We start from the raw sequence: 19,879 nt of genomic DNA, 5'->3' as shown, positions 1-19,879 counted from the left end.
TAATGAACAAAATGTTGCAAAATGCTTTTTGTTTAATTTTCGTCTTATAATATTTTTTTTTTTTTTAATCATGAAAATATTTAGAAAAATAAAAAAGTAAAATTTTTTACACAATTACTTTCTAATGAAAATGTATGCACTTTCCAAAAATTAAAATTTAATTTTGTTGCAATTCGATTTTGGGGCCCCTTTTTTTGCGGGGCCCCTAGGCCATGGTGTATTTGGTTACTGGCAATATGTTTAATGATAATAGTGAAATTGAAGTGGATAATATTAGGCTCAAAGAAGTTATTAAGGCAAATATTAATAGGCAACTTGAAAATAGTTGTATTTAAGTAAAAGAGATAGGTCTAGGCAAGATGAAATTAATAGTTGTGGAAATGTTTAAAATAAATATTCTGGCAAGTAAGTTTTCTACTCAGCGAGCAGAAAGCTTACTTGCTAGAATTAAGTGTCAATCAGTGTTAATGTCTGTTAATTTGATTTTACTTTAGACAGTTTAGAACAAAGCAAAGTATGAATTTTACTATTTATAGTAACAATAACAGTTTTGAATTTAAATGATTTTAAATTTTTTTACAATTTCAAACATAATTATGTTCTTCTTTTTTTTAGTTGCCTTTGTCATCACTTGATTAGTTTGCTTACTGTTGAAGCATGGTTTTAATTTTGTAAATTTAATATGATGTGAAATTTACTCTATTAATCATTAGTCAACAGTTAGAGAGAAGCTGGAGCTTAATTAAGAAATGCTGGAAATTAAAACAAAGGAAAAAATAATTTTATTTACTTGTAACATAATAAAACCAGTTACTACTATTTAGTGCGTGTTTTTTTACTTTTTTAACATGCTACTATGCAAGCACTTTCTTTCCCTCCCCCTCTCTCTCTAGTAGATGAGAGGGAGAATTAATAAAACTTTTTTAATTACTTGGGAGACAGTATTGTGTGCTTACTAATATTTTATGATGTGCGCAATTGTTGCTGTGTTTTGTGTTGATAGACCTAGGCTGTTACAGCTATTTTTTATTCTTTATATTTTCTGTTATATTATTATCTTAATTCTACTAACAGTAAAATGCAAATAATACTTTTTAATTAAAAATTGTAATTTTTTTATTTCTTTTTTAGGTTTTTGCAGGCTTTACTCGACTTTCTTTTCCTGGTACCTGTGTTTTGACAGATTTTACAAAGAACTTAACTGATGTTAATACGGTCTTTATGTCGTTAACTATAAGCAATGATATTGCTGATAGGGAGTCAAAGTTAAAATATTATTTATAGATAAATTTGTATTTAATTTTTTAAATAATATATCAAGTTATTAAGGTTTTAATATTATGTTTAATATTAAATATTATGTTTTTGTTATTAATGATTTAATTACTCGTAACCCCTATTAAGGGTTGCTTACTGCTAGTTTTTTATTATTGTTACTGTTGTAAATTTCTACTGTTATTATTATAGTTGTAGTTGTTATTGTTATTACTACTGTTATTATTACAATAATTATTACTGTATTATTACACAGGTCAACAACAACAAAAAATTTTCTGATGCCGAGCAAACAATTTTTTTTTGTATAGCATTTCTCATTTTGATTTCAAATATGCAACTCATTTTTCACCATCACATCAAGTTGTAAAATTAGTTGTAAAAATTTATAACATTTGCACTTTCAATTAAAGTGCAAAAGCGAATTTGAAAAATCGCGAAAAAAAATCATATAGTTGGGCCAGTAATGGTACCAACTGTTAGCCAACTGTTTTATTACTGTTGGGCCGTTAATGTACCATTAACAGCCCAACACTTAGCCAACAGTTTATAAAACAGTTGGCTAAGTGTTGGTAAAAGCGTTACGCTTTTTTCATGGTACCAACTAAATAGCCAGCTGTTGGGCCAACCGTAGCTAATAGTTGGTTATTAGGATCGGGCCAACTATTTACCAACTGTTCAATGTTTATTGGGTAACTTGTAAAAATATTCTTCATTTAATATTTTAATAAATTATTAAAACTAAAACTCAACAGATAAATAATGTTGTGAACAGACATGATATCTTTTCACAACATTCTTCCATATAATAATATTAGAAGGAAAGCATGGTAGAAGGTAACAAATTATAGTCTCCTAAAAGAAGGTATCATTTACAATGATACTTTCTTTTGGGAGACTGTTTTTGATTTGACAATTACTCAAATGCGCATGATTTATTACCTTTTACTATGCTTTCCTTCTAATGTCATCACAAGGAAGAGTGTAAAATATTAACTTTGGTCGACTTTGTAAATTATTATTATTTTAAACAAGAAAATACAGAATAACTTCGAGGCATTATTCATGTATAGATTTCTAATTTGTTTGTTGTATGTTTCAACGCGGCTCAATGGTCTAGCGGTATGATTCTCGCTTTGGGTGCGAGAGGCCCCGGGTTCGAATCCCGGTTGAGCCCCGTCTTTTAGTTAATTCTAACTTTAATCTTTTTATTTTAAATCTTACTTTTTTTCAACTTCTTCAGCGAATAACAAAATAAGTAACTGATGAGAATGATATTTAAATCTTTTTACAATTTTAATGACGCCCTGTATCTACTGTCTATTGCGTATTTTTTATTTTCATAATGACACCCCAGCAAACTCTCCATGCTTGGTCCACGCATGGGATTTATTGGCTGATGAACGGTTCCACTGCACTGGTAATGCCGTTCATATTCCAATATTTGGCCATGTTTGTTTTACGATCGGTAGACTGCGCCGACCATGCCGATCTTGTTCCATACTTAAACCATGTTTGTTATTGAAAAAAAAATTTGAGTTTGCGCATGCGTTATTTTTATAAAGAATTTTGAAATAAAATCCTAAAAGAGTTAAAAATTTAGTAAAAATAAAAATTTAAAATAAAGATAAAAACCAGGGCCGCCGTGAGGGGGGGGGGGTCTACTGGGTTGTTTTGTCCCGGGCGGCATATTTTGAAACCCTATACAGACTCAGAATAGGCAGAAATTCGCGCAATCTGATTCGCTGATTTTGAAAGAGAGGCTTTTGCGCGTATGTTTAAATCAAAACAAATGTCAAAAAACGTTTAAATAATAAAAGTGAATTTGAGTAACTGCATATAAAACCAAATAATAATAGCAAAAAAAAAATATGATTTTTCTATCCAATTTTGTGAAATATAGTACAAATACTTATACAAACCCTCACAATTCAAACATCCGTGATTTTCAGAATTTTTTCTTAAAAATAAAGATTTGAAAAAATTAGTTTGTTTTTCTAATTGTTTTTATAATTCTAAGATATAAAAAAGACAACCATTGTAACAAACTATAAACCAGATGGTGAAACTTGACTATGCTGTGATTCTCATACGATAGATTTTTTAAAACAGTTAAAATTTACCTACTAATATCGATAGACTAGTATTAACTTGGTATATTTTTTTTCAAATTAAGTTCCCATTTATCCAATCATTTAGCGAGAAAAGTATTTTGAAAAAATAGCCTAATTTCTTTTTAGAACTTTACACTTATTACTCCCATATATAAATTATATACAACACTAAAAAAATTTGAGAGTATTGCTTATTGGTTGTTATAGCTAGCCCAGATGATTCGCAACACTCTAAAATTAAAAGCAATTGTAAGCAAAAGCAAATTTAGATATCCTTTGGTAATATATAGTAATAAAAGATTACAAAGCATTGTAGCATAATAAGCTATTAGAAAAAATCTATAACCTGATGTCCACAAGTGTGTTTTGATATAGTAAACTGATTACCAAAAGCAATAAATCTCAACTTAACACACCTTTATGAAAAACTAACTGTAAAAAGGTAGAAACAAGAAAGATTGCCAACATGCAAGTTCATGTTGTTGTTCATTTCAATTTCAAAACTCAATACATGTTTGTTGATAAATAGCTTTTAACCTGAACAAAATACTTGTTATTGTATTCTATAATTAATATAAAATGTGTATCCTTTAATAGCAACTGATGGTAGATAATATTAAATAAAGCAGCAAACTTTGATAAATTTTATATATTTATAATGCTAATAATTTATTTTACATTATATATTCCAGAAAAAAAAGAAAATATGTCTGCTCTAAAAAAATTAGAAAAAAAATCTTAAATAAAGTGTACTTCATATTTACAATTTTTATTCATAGTTTTATTATGTAATTTTTAATATAACCAATAAAAACAAGTGTTCTTTTTTTAAATATCTGTGAATATCTCTTGTTTATTAATATAAAAACAGAGATGTGTTATGTTTTATTTTGATGTAATATTAATAACTTTTTTTTAAAACTTGCTACTTCAAATGTAAAAGCTAATTTTGATGAAGTTATTTTTATTACAAAAATTGCCATAATTCACCTTTATTTGGTTAAATTTTTTGACTTTAATACTCAGTAAAGTTTTAATGTTCAGTGAAAAAAAAAATATCACTTTTTTGTTAAATTTTCCAATAGATTTTTATCCAATTTATTATTCAAATTATTTCCATTAGATTAATATCCAATTTTCATCCTATAATATATATAAAGAAAAATATTGATGTACGCCTTATCAGCCTTCTCAAAATTTAGGTTGAACAGTAACTTCTTCAGGGTTCATAGATTTATATGGAACATGTAAGCTAGTTTGGCAAAACATCTGTTAAAATTTTCTTTTTCCAAAATTTTAAATGTTAAACTGTTTATAATTAACAAGTTGGTATAAAGATGCAGTAACGAGCTTAGAACAACCTCTACCTCAGCTTAAAATTTATACTTTTCATATTATAAGTACTTTACCAGAAGTCTGGTGCAATTGCATATAAACTTTGTATCGAGTATGCTTTATAAAACACGGACATTATATTTGATCAGAAACACATTTAGAAATCTTGCAAAATTGCACACATGCAAATTCAAGTGAAATATTTCAAGAGTTTATACATACAAAACACATTTTATAATAGCTTTTTTTTTGATAATTCTCTTTTCTTTTTTTTATTACTCTTTTTTCATTAAAACGATTGATTTTAACCACTTAGTTTAGTTTTTTAAATCTTTTTTTCTTTCAATTACTGCAATACAAAAATGCCATAATCATTTGCCATAATCTACTTTTATTTATGCCATAATCCACTTTTATTTGGTTAACTTATTTGACTTAAATACTTTTTCTTGCTTTTAATGTCAGTGTTTATATGAAACTGTACAAAAATTACTGTTCTGTAGACAAACATAAATATCACTTCTTTTGTAAAAAAATATATCAGCCTCCTCCAAACTATGGTTGAAACAAAGCATGAAAACAAAATCTCCTCAGAGCTCATATATTGACATGGAACATGTAAGCTAGTTTTGCAATTAGTACAAATTTTCTATTTTAAAAAACTCTAATTTTCAACTCTTTATAATAAACATGTAAATCAGTTTATAAATAAGGTTCTTCACCAGTAGTCACGTAAAACTGCATATAAACTTTATATGCTAAAGTGCTTCACTATTAGTATCGTACAACATACTTATATAAACTATGCATTTGAGAATGCTTTAAGGCCAAGGGCATATTTTAAGAGAAACACATTTGTAGATTTTTTCAAATTTACTTCAACACATTTTTTTTTCGTTTCTTAAAATTAACAATAGATAAAATCTTCATCACCAAGATAAACTTTATTGAAATTTTTACGAGTGAAAATTCTCTTGTACAATAGATTTTGATACATTTTAAATACTCTGAAGAGTACTAAAAAAAAAAGAATTTCCTGTGTTATATACATGACTTGTATTGATAAACTTAGTATATCATAACTTTGAAATTTATTTCAAAAATCTGTTTGTTTTGATTTTAATTATATTAATTTAATTTTTCAACAAAATCGCACTTGCCTCTCTTTCAAAATCAGCGAATCAGATTGCTCATTTTTCTGCCTATTCTGAGCCTGTATAGGGTTTCAAAATATGCTCCCGGGCGCCAGGTTGACAGGGGCGCACGAAGCCGAATATAAATAATTTTTTTTTTCATGTTTATTTTAAAAAAAAATGAAGTACTGGGAAGCAGCGTGGAAAATAAGAAATCTAAAGCAGCCGGTCAATTTGACCAGCTAAAACATATAATAGACGGTCAATTGCTTTTTTTAGACGGTCAATTTTTTTTAGTTTAATTTTTCAACTTTGTAATGAAGTGCTTCATAATTGGACTTTTTAAATAAAAAAAGTAATTAATGCTTTAAAACTAAGAAATTAGCATTACTTTCAAAACATTAGTTTTAAATAAAGCGATTCTTTTTATATAGCGGTAACTCGCAAATAAAGTGAATACTAATGATTAATTTAACAACCCGCTGAATTAAATGTTTAAAATAACTTTAGTGCATTCATTCAATTAAAAACGGAGATTTTTTACTTTATTAAAAAAAGAGATTAGATTAAATCCAAGTAGTTTGATATTGATATAAAATATTAAAACTATTTTATTAAATTTATTTCTCTAATTTTTAAAATCTCTCAAATTTGAAACAATTTTGAAACACGTGATATCGATGTGATAGTCTGATAGACCCAATCAAGAAGAAATTCAAACAGTTCTTTGCTTATGAGCGGATGCTGTTTCAAAAAGAATTAAAACATGTCTGGTTTTAAAAAGAAAGATTCTGGTTGTCAAGTAAGAAAGAATGCTGCTCAAAGAACTGCGAATGAGGAAAAGAACAAACGCACTCTTCAAGACTGTGGTATTACAGTTACAAAAAAAGGAGAAGATGAAAGTCCTACTGCTTCAAACTCTTTCCTGCCAAGTCAATCGATTCAAGTAGTAAATAGTTTTCCCCGCTAATGGATATTTTCCCATTTGATTAATTCAATGTTATATAAATTTTTAACTTATTTTTATAGGTTGGAACTGAAAACGATGTCACTGACATTTCTGAAAGCTCGGGAGAGCCCCTATCAAAAATCGGAATGGTAGCTGTGAATGAAGAGAATATTTTGGTAAGTTCTACCTCTTTAAAAGAAATGATGTTAATAAACTTTTAAGCTAATAAAATAAGAATTTTTAAAATTTATTCTCAGGTGTTGCCAACAGAAGAACCCATCGCTACCATTCCTTCCAATGATCCTGCTTTGTGGGCAGCACATCTTTCCAAAGTGGAAAGAGATTCTGTGCTTCTACAGGGGCTTTCTCGAAATCCTTCAGCTTTCCCGAAAGATTCTAATAAGAAGAAGGTTCCTGAATCAATTTTCTACGAAACTTCTCTCAACGGGGAGAAGACATGCCGAGATTGACTGGTCTGGAGTGTATCTAAGAAATCATTTATTTGCTTTCCGTGTTCTCTGTTTGGAAGCAAACAATCTTTTGGGATCGGACACCAGTCGCACCTTCTAAGATGGAATGATGGAATAAGCTGCAACTGGCACAAGCTACCTGAGAAAGTCAAAAGTCACCAGAATAACGCCCAGCATCGAAACTTTTACATAGAATGGAAAACGGCGCTAGAAAGCTTAGAAAATCAAAGCGGAATAGATGCAGCTCTTGAAAACTCAATAAGAAATGAAGCAGCCAGGTGGCGTGAAATTCTACGATGCATCTTAGATGTTACTCTTTTTTTAGCGTCACGAAACTTTAGTTTCAGAGGTAAATCTATTTACAATTATTCTATTGTGATACCAACTATTTTTAAATCTATTTAGCTTATATTTATAAGATTAACTAGATATTTTGGAAATCATTAAATAAAACAAATCCTTCTTTATTCTTTTAAATAAATATGTTATAATATTCATAAATCATAATATAAAATCATCATAGAATCATCATAAAATAAAACAAATGCTTCTTTATTGTTTTAAATAAATCTGTCTTAATAATATAATTTTTAGGTTCATCAAAAATGATTGGAGAAGACGACAATGGCAACTTTCTAGCTACCCTAGAGCTCATGGCCAAGCACAACAAGACTCTCCAACTACACTTAGAAGAAGTTTCCCGCTGCCAACAAGAAGGTAACAAAATGAATGCTCATTACTTGGGCTGGAGCACTTAAAATGAATTCATCAAAGAGTGCGGAGGAATCGTTCACGGTGCCATCATCAACGAAGCTCATATGGCCATCTACTATTCCATTCTTGTGGACGGGACTCCGGACGTCTCTCACACCGAGCAAATCACCTTTGTTCTCCGCTTTGTATACTTTGGTACTGACAAAAGATGGACCGTGAAGGAGCGCCTTCTGAGGGTCGAGAATCTTGAAAAAAAGATAGGTGCTGACATTGCCAAGCTTATTATGGACGTCTTAGAACAAAATGGAATCGATCTCAAAAACTGCAGAGGTCAAGGATATGACAATGGAGCGAACATGTCCGGTATATACAAAGGAGTACAGGCGATTATACTGCAAAAAAAATCCTCAAGCTCTCTATATGCCTTGCAGCGCTCATAGTCTCAACCTTCCTGGTGTTCATTCTGCTGAATCTTCGGTTGAAGTCAAGAACTACTTTGGCCGAGTCCAGTCACTTTACAATCTTTTCAGTGGAAGCCCTAGTCGGTGGAAAGTCTTGATTGAAACCACTGGTTTGTCCCTTCATCAAACGTCGCAAACCAGATGGAGTGCGCGAATCGAGGCTGTGAAGCCGTTAGTCAAGCAATCCAGGGAAACCCTCGAATCTTTGAAAAAGCTCCGCAATTTTGATCTAACAGCTGATCAGTTGAATGAAGTAAAATCTCTGGAGAAGTGGGTTCATTCATTCGAGTTCATCGTAATGACAACCTTTTGGTATAAAACTCTTCAATCAATCAACTACGTGAGCCTTGCACTCCAATCAGAAAATATCTCCTTGGACGACGAGATGAAACTCATTAAGACTCTTATTGAAGATCTAAATCGACTGAGATCATCTTGGACCAGCATCCTTAATGAGGCACGTTTGATAGCATCTGGTCTTGCTTCTTTTGGTTTTCAATCAGAATTTGTGAAGAAGAGGACGAAAAAAAGGAAGAACTTTCACGAAGAGGTGAGGAACACCTCATTTCCATGAAGACGAAGCAAAAGAGTTTGAGGTGAGCGTATTCAATACCGCTCTTGATACTCTTATTCAGCAGGTCAGCGATAGATTCCAAGCTGCTGAGAAGACGACGAATATGTTTTCGTTCTTGTGGTCATTGAAATCTCTTGTTATGTCAAATGAAGAAGAATCAGAAGAAAGTGTTGAAGCACCTATCCAATTGGAGGAGAAATGCAAGGTCTTGGCACAAATCTACGCGACCGATGTTGAGGAAGAGAAACTTATTGAAGAGGTCCGCCATCTCGATGCTCTGAAGCAATCCAATCTTATTGTTCCAAAAGAATCTCTCACTTCCATGACGTTATTGAATGGAATATACCAGAAAGGTCTTCAGCCGCTCTTCGAATCAGTCTGCATTTTGCTGCGCATCTTCAACACCATCCCTGTTTCTGTTGCGGAAAGCGAGAGATCTTTTAGTAAGCTTGCTCTAGTTAAGACAGCTTTAAGGTCTACAATGAGCCAAGAACGACTCACGAATCTTCTGGGAGCATAATCTTGCCAAAAAGTTGTGCTACGGTGAAGTGATTTCCAAATTCGCCATGAGTAAAGCTCGAAAGATCAATTTCCTCTGAAGTTGAAACAACAATAGCTGTTGTATTCTAGACAAATTTTTGCTCTTAACATCCAATAGTGTTTAATGATTGTCTTTGGTCTGTTTCTACCATGTTCTAGTGTCGACTTTATCATTTTATGTATGAGTGTATAACCAAGTCAAAAGACCATTGCAATTATCTAGAAATAAACTGTTCAAATGTTCATTAATTAAAATTAAAAAATTCTATATTCTTTTATCCTCTTTGATTTGTTATCAAATGGCTTATTATATGTATTGAATTATGGATCATTAGATCAGCTTTCACTTTCAGTAGGGCGCTTGGGAAATTTTGACCCTGGGCGCCGCAAAGGCTCACGGCGGGCCTGATAAAAACCATCAACTTTTTAAAAAATGTCAGTTTCCTTATTACTTTTTATTGACTTATATTTATTATAATTTTATTGGAATTCATTAACATATGATAAGATTTCTTGTATAGCCAGTGCAGTAGCGAGGAGGGGGAGGGGGAGGGGGCTTGGGGCCTAGCCCCGAGCGCCATTTGGTTAAGGGCGGAATATTGGACAATTTTTCTTTCAAAATTTTAGTTTAGTTTGTTGTAATAGTGTCAATTTTCAATTGTTAAGATTATTTATCTCTTCCCAATTCATCACTCGCAATTTTCTTTCCTTAATGTCTTGCACGTTTCTTAACTTAAGGGGCTATCCCCTCTTAAAATTTCAAAATTTTCAACAAAAAAAAAGATCCTTATTTTTAACTACTTTTACCTATGTAGGATCATAAAAATTTTTTTAAAAGTAGCATATTTACCTATAACTATTTTAAATTGTCTATTTGAATGAACTACTTCGAAGTGATATCCCTAGCAACGCGTTTGAATAACTGTATACACCATACATACCACCTAGTTTAACCCAAACAAGTGTTATGATAATTATGTATAAGCTTGAACAGCTTTTTTATGAACTATTTTAGAATTTTTGTTAAGGTTGGTACATCAAGTACGACAAATGAGTCAGTTATTGTGTTGTTTTATCAGCTTAGTTTTATTAGTTAAAAAGGGAAAAGATTGTCGAGTATAGTAACGTACACAAACTCACTGTAAAAGGAAAAGATTTATGGGAAATGTTAATCTATTATTATTGATTGTTTAAATAAAATCTGTTAACATTTATTGTGTTTCTGATAGGGTAAATATTGAGTTGCGATCAATTAATTTGAATGCGACACTTTTGTTTTGAAGCCTAATATCGAAAACTTACTTAAGTTTGTCCGCTTTATTTCGTAAAGTTGAAGACTTAAAAGATGCACTTCTTTTGAGACCTAGTATATCTAGCTATCGTATCATTGATCTTGCTGATTTAATTTCTGTTTTGAGTTCTTTTCTGTATCCAAATATGACAGTCCCACACTCTCATTAGGCAGAAGAATTAATTAACAATATGATTTATCTTGTTATATCTTAAGTTTCTGAAAAAAGATTGCAACTATCTTTGTCAGTTTTACACCTCTATCAAGGATTACAATAAAAAAAATATTTGATATTAATAAGCGAATAATTTATAGCTTGCGATTATTGGGCTATGGATATGCAGGTATAAAAAAGTTTTGTACAATTATGAATTTACCTAAGCCTATGACCAAAAATTTTTTTAAAAATTACTAAAAGTAATTGTAAAAGATGTTAAAACTGTAGCAGAACAAACTATGATAAATTCCGAAAATAAATTGGCACTGACGGATATTTGTGTATCTTGCGATGGTACATGGTACAAACAAGGACATTTATCGCTGAACGGAGTCTTTTCTACTGTTAGTGGCAAAGTGTTAGATGTTGAAGTCATGTTCAGATATTGTAAAGGTTGTAGTGTTACTCAAAGCCTCCAAAAGTCTAATCAAACTGCTTATGCACAATGGAGAACTTTCCATGTTTCTAACTATACGTAGTTACCAAGGTTCGTACAAATATAATGCTGATAAAATAAATAAAACAACATTAGCCAGGACTGTATACCAAAACAAGATCAGGTTTACCAATGGGCGTTATTATGAAATTAAGATATATATTTGAAGAGAAATGTGTTGAAAAAATGTAAAGAATGTGAATTACAAGAATGTTTGCACGGTAAAATACAAAATGCTAATGAATCGTTTAATAGAATGATTTGGGACCGTATACCAAAACAAACATTTCTCTCGCTTACCCAATTAGAAATTAATGTATATAATGCTGTAGCTTACTTTAAAATTGGAGCCAAAGATATTTTAATACTACTGGACATAAAACAATGCTTTCATATGATTGCAGGATGCAAAGCATTAAATAATGAAATAATAAGTAATGTCAAAGTTAGAATAAACTCTGATAAAAAGTCAAGGCAATTATTACGCTCCAAAAAGTTGAAAAAAAATGACAAAATAATTGAAAAAGATAGTGATTTATATGTACCTGGTGGATTTTGAAATTTTGGTTTACTTTTTTTACCTATTATATGAATAAAACTTTTCTGTATTTAAAGTATTTACTTTAATCGTTTTTTCTCAGAATTGCAATTTGTGCACGCCGGCCAATATATTTGGAGACCGTATGATATTTTTCTATGAAATTTTTAGGAAGTGTTTACCATATTACACTCTATGATATGAATGGAATAGGTTTTAATTAAATTTTATAAATGAAATTTTTTTTTAATAAAAAGATAAAAAATTTGACTCCGAAATTTGGTCGTCCTGTTGTGGTGTTGACAAAAAGTTATGAGAAATCTGTTTCACTCATATCATAGCCCTGCCTTATGGCAACATTATGGTTCAATATTGATTGGTGGAAATGTGCCTGTTTATTTATTTTTCGGCCGACGTGAAGTCTTTTTTTCGTGAAGCTATTTCAAGCATGAATCAAAAGTTTGATAATTTTCAAACAAGTTTTTAAGATGTTCGACGCGAACTGACGATATAAAATCAGGATCGAATTTTGTTGGTGGCGTATGCGAAGACAAAGTTAAAGCAGTAGGAGAAAAATAAATAACATTTGTGAAGATTTAACAAATGTCAGAAAAATGCAGGGAAAAATATCTTTGGAAAATACCGAACTAAAACTAAAGAGATAGTGAGGATAGAAACAGACGAAATAACTTACGAATCGATGGGGTAGTTGAAACAAACAAAGATTGGGATATAACAAAAGAAAAAAGAAAGAAACTTTTTAACGTACAAATTGGAATAGAGAAAGATATTAAGATTGAACGAGCCCAATGAGTGGGACTAGCTAAAGTAGAACGAGCTCGAACAATTGTTCTAAAGCTTCGTGATTATAAAGATAAAAAGGAAATCTAAGGAAAAGCAATGAAGTTGAAAGGGAGCATTATCTTTATAAATCAAGATTATAGTTTTACGACTCAAAAAATACGAAAAGAACTTTTTGAGCAGGCCAAGCTTCATCGACAAAACGGTCATTGCGCTAAAGTCGTGTGCAATAAACCTACTGTTCATAAATTTAAAGAAAACATCCACAAAGTAATTGTTAATTCGACGCATGGAAATGAAGAAATTGACCACAGCACAGTTAGTTGTTTGAAGCACAGAAACGAATAAGATTTTTTTAAAGTTTTGATTTAATTTATTGTTTTTTGTCTATAGATATTTTATTTGATCTTTTTAATTATTCCTTAAAAATAACTTTGAAAGGGTAACTTTTTAAATAACCCTGAAGAATATATAAATGTTTTTCAAGAAAACCCAAATGAACTTAATTGACATACCATATATTGATCCTTTTGATTTTAAAATAATAAACGATCATTGTTCTTTTTCAGTTTTGCATATAAACATTAGAAGCATGCAGCAAAATTTTGAGAAACTAAAAGAATTTTTAAATATTATAAATTACACGTTCGACGTCATAGCTCTTTCGGAGACTTCGCATGATTTTGAAAATTCTCTTGAATTAAGTTCTACTTTTAATTTGCCATCTTATAAACTTATTAGTCAAACAAGAGGAAGTGGAAAAAAAGGTGGAAAGTTAGGGCTTTGTGTCTCAAAAAAGCATGATTTTAAGGTAAAAAACATACTACGCTTCCCAAACGATAATTATGAAAGCCTTTTCATTAAAATTGTGAATAAAAAATTTCGAAAGATTTTAATTCGATGCGTTTATCGTCCACTAAGTGGTAAAATCAAATCATTTCAAACTTTTATCAAAAATACAATTGAAAAAATAAATAAAGATAATTAAACTTTATACGTTATTGGAGTCATGAACCTTGATGCTCTAACTTATTCAAAGTCTCTGAAAACAAAACCCTTTTTTGATATGCTTCTTAAATTTAATGTTTTGTCAGCAATTAATAAGCCAACACGAGTGTCAAAAACCTCGGCAACGGCAATAGACATTATTTTAATTAATAATTACCTGGAAATTTGAAACCGCGATATTTATGACTGATATTAGCGATCACTTTCCGATATTTATAAAAGTAAGAAATTTAAAAGCCATGTCTGATTGTGAACAAAAAGTTATAAATTTGAATAAACAACTTCCGTGAACTCGCTAAAAATAAAGTATCAAAAGGTATCGACCAAGTTATTATTAAATGTTTTGTTTTCCCAAGTGTTAGTTGATCAAAAGTCTACATAAGACTTTGTATTAAACAATCAATTGAAAATATTAGTTTATTATTGATAATTGACATTTAATTAGGTAATTATTTGCATATGTGTTTTTATCCTAACCTTAAAATTAACATTCCATGCTTGAAATTAACATAATTAAAAATACCCAACACGATTTTCAGAAAACAATTATGTTCAACCTAAAACCTATTACTCTGTTACTAAGTTCTCAATTGCTAACAGAGGTCCTAAACTTTGGAACATGCTATTAAATAATGAGTTAAAAACTATTTCTTCTATTAAACAATTTAAAAACAAACTTAAGCAAAAGCTTTTAATAAATGACAACGAATTAAAAATTTTCTGAAGCCTTTGATTAGGAGTAATCACGTTTGTCTATTTCTTTATAAATATGGTTTAAATATATATTCTATATACATTTCAATTTGTACATTATGACGTTGTTTTTTATCTGATATAATAAACTTTACATATATAAAAGACACATTAAGATACTAAAAATGTTTTTAAAAATGTTTTTTTTTGTTTGTTTGTTTATTTGTTGTTCGTGTATTATCTGTTATTTTATGATTTAAATTCAAAAGGTTTATAAATCTAAAACCAGTTAGGAAAAAAATAATTTAATTAAAATAATTAATTAAAAAATCTTCGTATACTTTTGGATATATTACACTGTAATATAGCGTAAAATGTTTTTTAGTTTTTATTTATCGTTATTTTATTTTAACGCAACGTTTTGTTTAACGTTTATTTAACGAGTTACTTTGTTTTGTATTTTTATTATTGACATTTTTATTTAAAGGGGCTTGGTGATAAGTCAGAACTTGTCTTCGTCTTGCCCCAGCCATGTATTTATATATTTGTATTGCATAAACTTGTAAACTTTTCTTATCGGTGAAATACATAATAATAATAATAAAATAACGTGGAATTGAGTCTATTTTTGAGAAATTAAAAAATTAGCTGCGACTTTTTGCGACTATGCGAGAAATTTCTTTTTGAAGTTTGTGCTACCTGGATTATAGCCAATTTTCAATTTTTTGTTTTCCCAAGTGTTAGTTGATCAAAAGTCTACATAAGACTTTGTATTAAACAATCAATTGAAAATATTAGTTTATTATTGATAATTGACATTTAATTGGGTAATTATTTGCATATGTGTTTTTATCCTAACCTTAAAATTAACATTCCATGCTTGAAATTAACATAATTAAAAAAAAAATTAAAAAGAACAAAACGTTATATATTCAACTAAAATTAAAAGCAATGGATTTTACAGCTAAAGATATTGTTAGCTGTTTTGAATATTCAACAAAAGAAGAAAATATAAACAATGCTTTAAAAATTTAAAAAGAACTAAAGGATATACATTCAACTAAAATTAAAAGCAATGGATTTTACAGCTAAAGATATTATTAGCTATTTTGAATATTCAACAAAAGAAGAAAATATAAACAATGCTTTACTTTTCATAACCTCAAGAGTTTGTATGAGTGATGCTAAAATAGAAATTTTGGTACAAAAGTTAAATGGAGTTGAATCAAATTACCAAAGATTTTGGAGAGATTCATCAAGAAACACAGTTTTTTTTTGAAAAGAAACACAAAAAATGGTTAAATCAAAAGTTTGAAATAGACTTTTCGTCATTGGAATTGGCACTAAAGATAAAAGGGCGACCAAAAAAAGATTTTGATGATATGAGTAAGAGAAGTAAACGTCGGATAATTGCAGGAGAGCATACAAATTCAAATTTTGATTCAATTGAAAAATCATTGCTTATAGCCCGTAGAAAAGTGTATAATCAAAAAGATTTTTCTTTATTCAATGTGTTAACACATGTCATCAAAAATCTTAAAGATTCACATCATATGTTTGTTCAGTTGACATATGACAACGATAAAATGGCAGCTGAAGAAGCGGCTGCAATAGTGATTGGCGTAGATCTTAGCGTATCTGGTTATAAACGAATCCAATAGGCATCTAAAATAAGTTATCCATCTAATTCAACAGTTGAAAAAGCACTTAAGTTGTGTGGTCCACAGGATTATCACTTGGAAGGCAGTGATTTAAGAGTCAAAGTAGATTTACAAGCACTTATGAATGATACCGCTGAAAGAATTGTAAAAATGAGGCAAAAGAAATAATGAATTATTTGAATATCAGTAACAAACTAAGTGAAAATATGTTGCTTTTAAACAGTTGGGGTATGGAGGGATCTACTGGGCAGGTATTGTAAAAACAAGCGTTTTCCGATTCTGTTGACAGTCAAGATTCAAGCATGTTTGCAGTTGTAACAACACCTTTGATTCTCAGTGTGTCAAGTTCAAAAAATGAATTTTTATGGACCAACTTAATGCCTCTTAGTGTAAGATTTTGTAGGCTATTGAACTTCATTTCATTAAAGAAACTGCCAAAGTCGTTTTAGGAAAAAAACGTCAAATAGAAAATGAAATTTTGGATTTGCATTCAGTGAGTATTGAATTGGTTAATGGAAAGTTTATTTTTATTGATTTCAATTTTATTTTGAGCATGATTGATGGAAAGGTTTTAGCAATTATAACAAACACATCGTCAACGCAGTGCTGTTGTATTTGTGGAGCTACACCAACTGCAATGACTTGTTTGAAGAACTTTCTAAGTGGATTTACAGCAAAAAAAGGTACACTTATCTATGTAGAAATCTTATCCAAGCATGTAACGGATATCTCCGTTACATGCTTGGATAAGATTTCTAGAGCGTCTTTTACATATTTCATACCGAGTCGAATTCAAAAAACGGAAAGTTACCAAAAAACTCAAGACAGTATACGATAACAAAAAGAAGTTTATCCAGCAATTAATGTTCAAAAGGAAGCATCTCCGAGTTGATTTTCCCGCAGTTAGTGGAGCAGAAACATCTACCACCGGAAATGTTTGCAGAAAAGCGTTCTCTGACACAAAAGAATTAAGCGAAATATTAGGGATTGATGAAACAATTATTAAAATGTTCAAAAATATCTTAACTGCAAAAAGCTGTCAGCAAACATTGAATCCAGAGTTATTTGAGCTATACTGTAAAACAGTATACCGTCGATATTTAGATCTGTATGATTTATATAAAATGCCGTCAACAGTTGACAAAGTTCTTGCACATGGAGCAGAAATAATGATAAACTCGCCAGTTCCCTTGGGAGTTTTAGCCGAGGAAGCATCTGAATGCCGAAACAAATATTACAGACGACATCGTGAACTACATGCATGTAAATGTTCAAGACAAGCAAATTTTAAAGACGTCTTTAACTGTGCAATGAGATCATCCAATCCTCTTATTAGTTCTATCTCCTTGGAATCTAGACGGACGAAGAAAGTTGTGCTCAAACATCCAAAAAAAGTAAAGAGTTTTTCAATTGTAGAAGTGGACAATAAGGAATCAATAAAACTGACAGAACTAGAATCCTCAGACTTAGAATTATCGGAACCAACAGAAATTATTAACTTATTAAATTAATATGAAATGATGATAAAAGTAAAAATTAAAAATTTTTAAAAGTAAAAATTATGAAAAATTATCACTTTGAAGAAAGTTTTTTAAATATTCTCTTTTTAAAAATTAAAACAAGTTAGTACCCTTTTGTAGAAGAACTAGTGTCCTCTTAGGTATTTATGGCCTACACAGTTTACTAATTAGTTCTGTGAGGGTAATGTTTACAAGTTACCTGCTCCAACGAAACAATATAATTAATAATACATAATACAATCAGTGCTGCGGCTAGATGTTCAGAGTTGTCCCTAAAAAAACAGTCATTAGGGCCCAACAAATCTTAAAAAATTTTTCCTTCATTAAATTGAACTACAAAATAAAAAAAAAAAACTTTGACATTTGTACTTTTATAAAAAAACTCTTAAATTGGGTCAAAACGCAGCGTCGTCCAGGTGTTTGAACTAAATAACTTAATAAATTAGTTTAAATGACATAAGGATAAAAAAAATTAAATAAAAGTTTAAACTTTTTTCAAAACTATTTTTAGCCACCCATTTGTATAAAATTATGACATAGTGGATTGCTTTAATGAAACCTGTCCTCAAGAGAACATACAAATTAAGACAAAAGCAGTTGTCAATCCGTTCATGGATAAATCACTGATAAAATGCTCAAAAAAGAAGCAAAAACTTTATAATAAATTAAAAAAAAATAAAAACACTGAAAATGAGATAAACTACAAAAATTAGAAATATTTTTACCAAAATCTTATCAAAAAGGCTAAAAATAAATACTAAAGTAATCAAATCATTAAATGCAAATCTGATAATAAGAAAACGTGGTCCATCATTAGTGAGATAATGGGATGGAAAAAAATAAATTCAACTTCTTTACCAAAAAGAATTAATATTAACAACACTGACATATTCTGTAAAAAACAAATCTCGGAAGAATTTAACAAATATTTTATAAATATTGGTCCTAATCTCGCTAATAAAATAAGCCCAACATCTGATTTATTTAAAAACTACCTAAAACCCGCAAATAATGCTATCATGTATGAAAATGAATTTAACTGTAAAGAATTCAAAGAAGTCTTTTCCTCTTTAAAAAAAAAGAAAGCACCATGGTTTGATGAAATAACTAGAGATTTAGTTATCTTCAATAAAATCAGTCTAAGCAGACCTCTGATCCATATGCTTAAGCTCTCAATAACATCGGGGATTTTCCCTGATGTACTTAAATTAGCAAAAGTAATTCCTATTTTTAAATGCAAGGAACATTCAGACATAACCAATTATAGACCTATATCAATACTTTCGGTATTTGCAAAACTTATTGAACATGTAATTTATAATAGAATCTATAATCACTTCACTAAAAACAAATTATTTTACCCAAACCAGTTTGGATTTCAAAAAAACCTCTCAACAGAGCATGCAATCGTTGAATTAGTTAATCAAATAACTTATGCTATTAAACAAAACAAATTTACTCTAGGAGTGTTTAATGACTTATCAAAACCTTTTGACACAGTTGACCATTGTATCCTAATAGATAAACTAAAGCACTATGGTATAATTAATAAACTTACAATTGGATTAAAAGTTATCTTACCAATAGAAAACAATACGTGTGCATATACAATCTGGAGTTTTAAATGTTTTATGTGGAGTCCCCCAACGATCTATCCATGGTCCACTCCTATTTTTAATTTATATAAATGATTTTTGCAATGCACGTTCAAAACTTAATTCAGTCATGTTTGCTGATGATACAAATATATTTCTTACTAAAAATGATATCAAGAAATTATACTTAGATATGAATATTAAACTAAATAAAGTAAATAATTGGTTTAGGGTTAACAAACTCTCACTTAACTCAGAGAAAACAAACTAAAAAACACAAGAAGAAAACCTTCCTCTTAAGTTGCCTGACCTTATTTTAAATAATAACGTAATTAAAAAACAAGCCAGTATTAGGTTCTTAGGAGCTTTTGTTGATGAGAATTTATCCTGGCTTCCTCAAATAAAATGTATTTAATCTAAAATCACTAATATAATTGTTATGATGTAAAAATTTAAAAGTTGCACCTCCAAAAAAACCATCAGAGGCATATTACAAAAAACAAAAAGCACAATGAGAAGAAAGCGAAAAGAAACTTGAAAAAATTTTTTAAAAA

At 29.8% G+C, this 19,879-nt stretch overlaps 1 protein-coding gene and 1 non-coding gene across 2 annotated transcripts; both read left to right on the top strand.

The window, feature by feature from the left end:
• The first annotated feature begins 2,380 nt into the window (after nucleotides 1–2,380).
• Nucleotides 2,381–2,452, top strand: trnap-ugg (transfer RNA proline (anticodon UGG)). The gene has a single exon. It is a non-coding gene; the product is annotated as a tRNA-Pro (tRNA).
• A 4,028-nt stretch (nucleotides 2,453–6,480) lies between these two features.
• LOC136085040 (zinc finger MYM-type protein 5-like) lies at nucleotides 6,481–7,618 on the top strand. Its single transcript, XM_065806399.1, has 3 exons — nucleotides 6,481–6,806; nucleotides 6,887–6,982; nucleotides 7,064–7,618. The coding sequence occupies exons 1-3, from the start codon at nucleotides 6,624–6,626 to the stop codon at nucleotides 7,274–7,276; spliced, it is 492 nt and encodes a 163-aa protein (XP_065662471.1). The 5' UTR covers nucleotides 6,481–6,623; the 3' UTR covers nucleotides 7,277–7,618.
• Nucleotides 7,619–19,879: the final 12,261 nt, after the last annotated feature.

This window comes from Hydra vulgaris, chromosome 09 (assembly GCF_038396675.1).
Source record: "Hydra vulgaris chromosome 09, alternate assembly HydraT2T_AEP".
Lineage (NCBI taxonomy): Eukaryota > Metazoa > Cnidaria > Hydrozoa > Anthoathecata > Hydridae > Hydra > Hydra vulgaris.
Note: the sequence above shows the minus strand (reverse complement) of the source record. Positions and strands in the feature narration are given on the sequence as shown.

Excerpts from the sequence above, each read along its gene's own strand:
- LOC136085040 (XM_065806399.1), top strand. The coding sequence starts at position 6,624 with ATGTCTGGTTTTAAAAAGAAAGATTCTGGTTGTCAAGTAAGAAAGAAT. Across the intron at positions 6,807-6,886 it reads CAAGTCAATCGATTCAAGTA|GTTGGAACTGAAAACGATGT; the intron begins GTAAATAGTTTT and ends TTATTTTTATAG. Across the intron at positions 6,983-7,063 it reads TGAATGAAGAGAATATTTTG|GTGTTGCCAACAGAAGAACC; the intron begins GTAAGTTCTACC and ends ATTTATTCTCAG.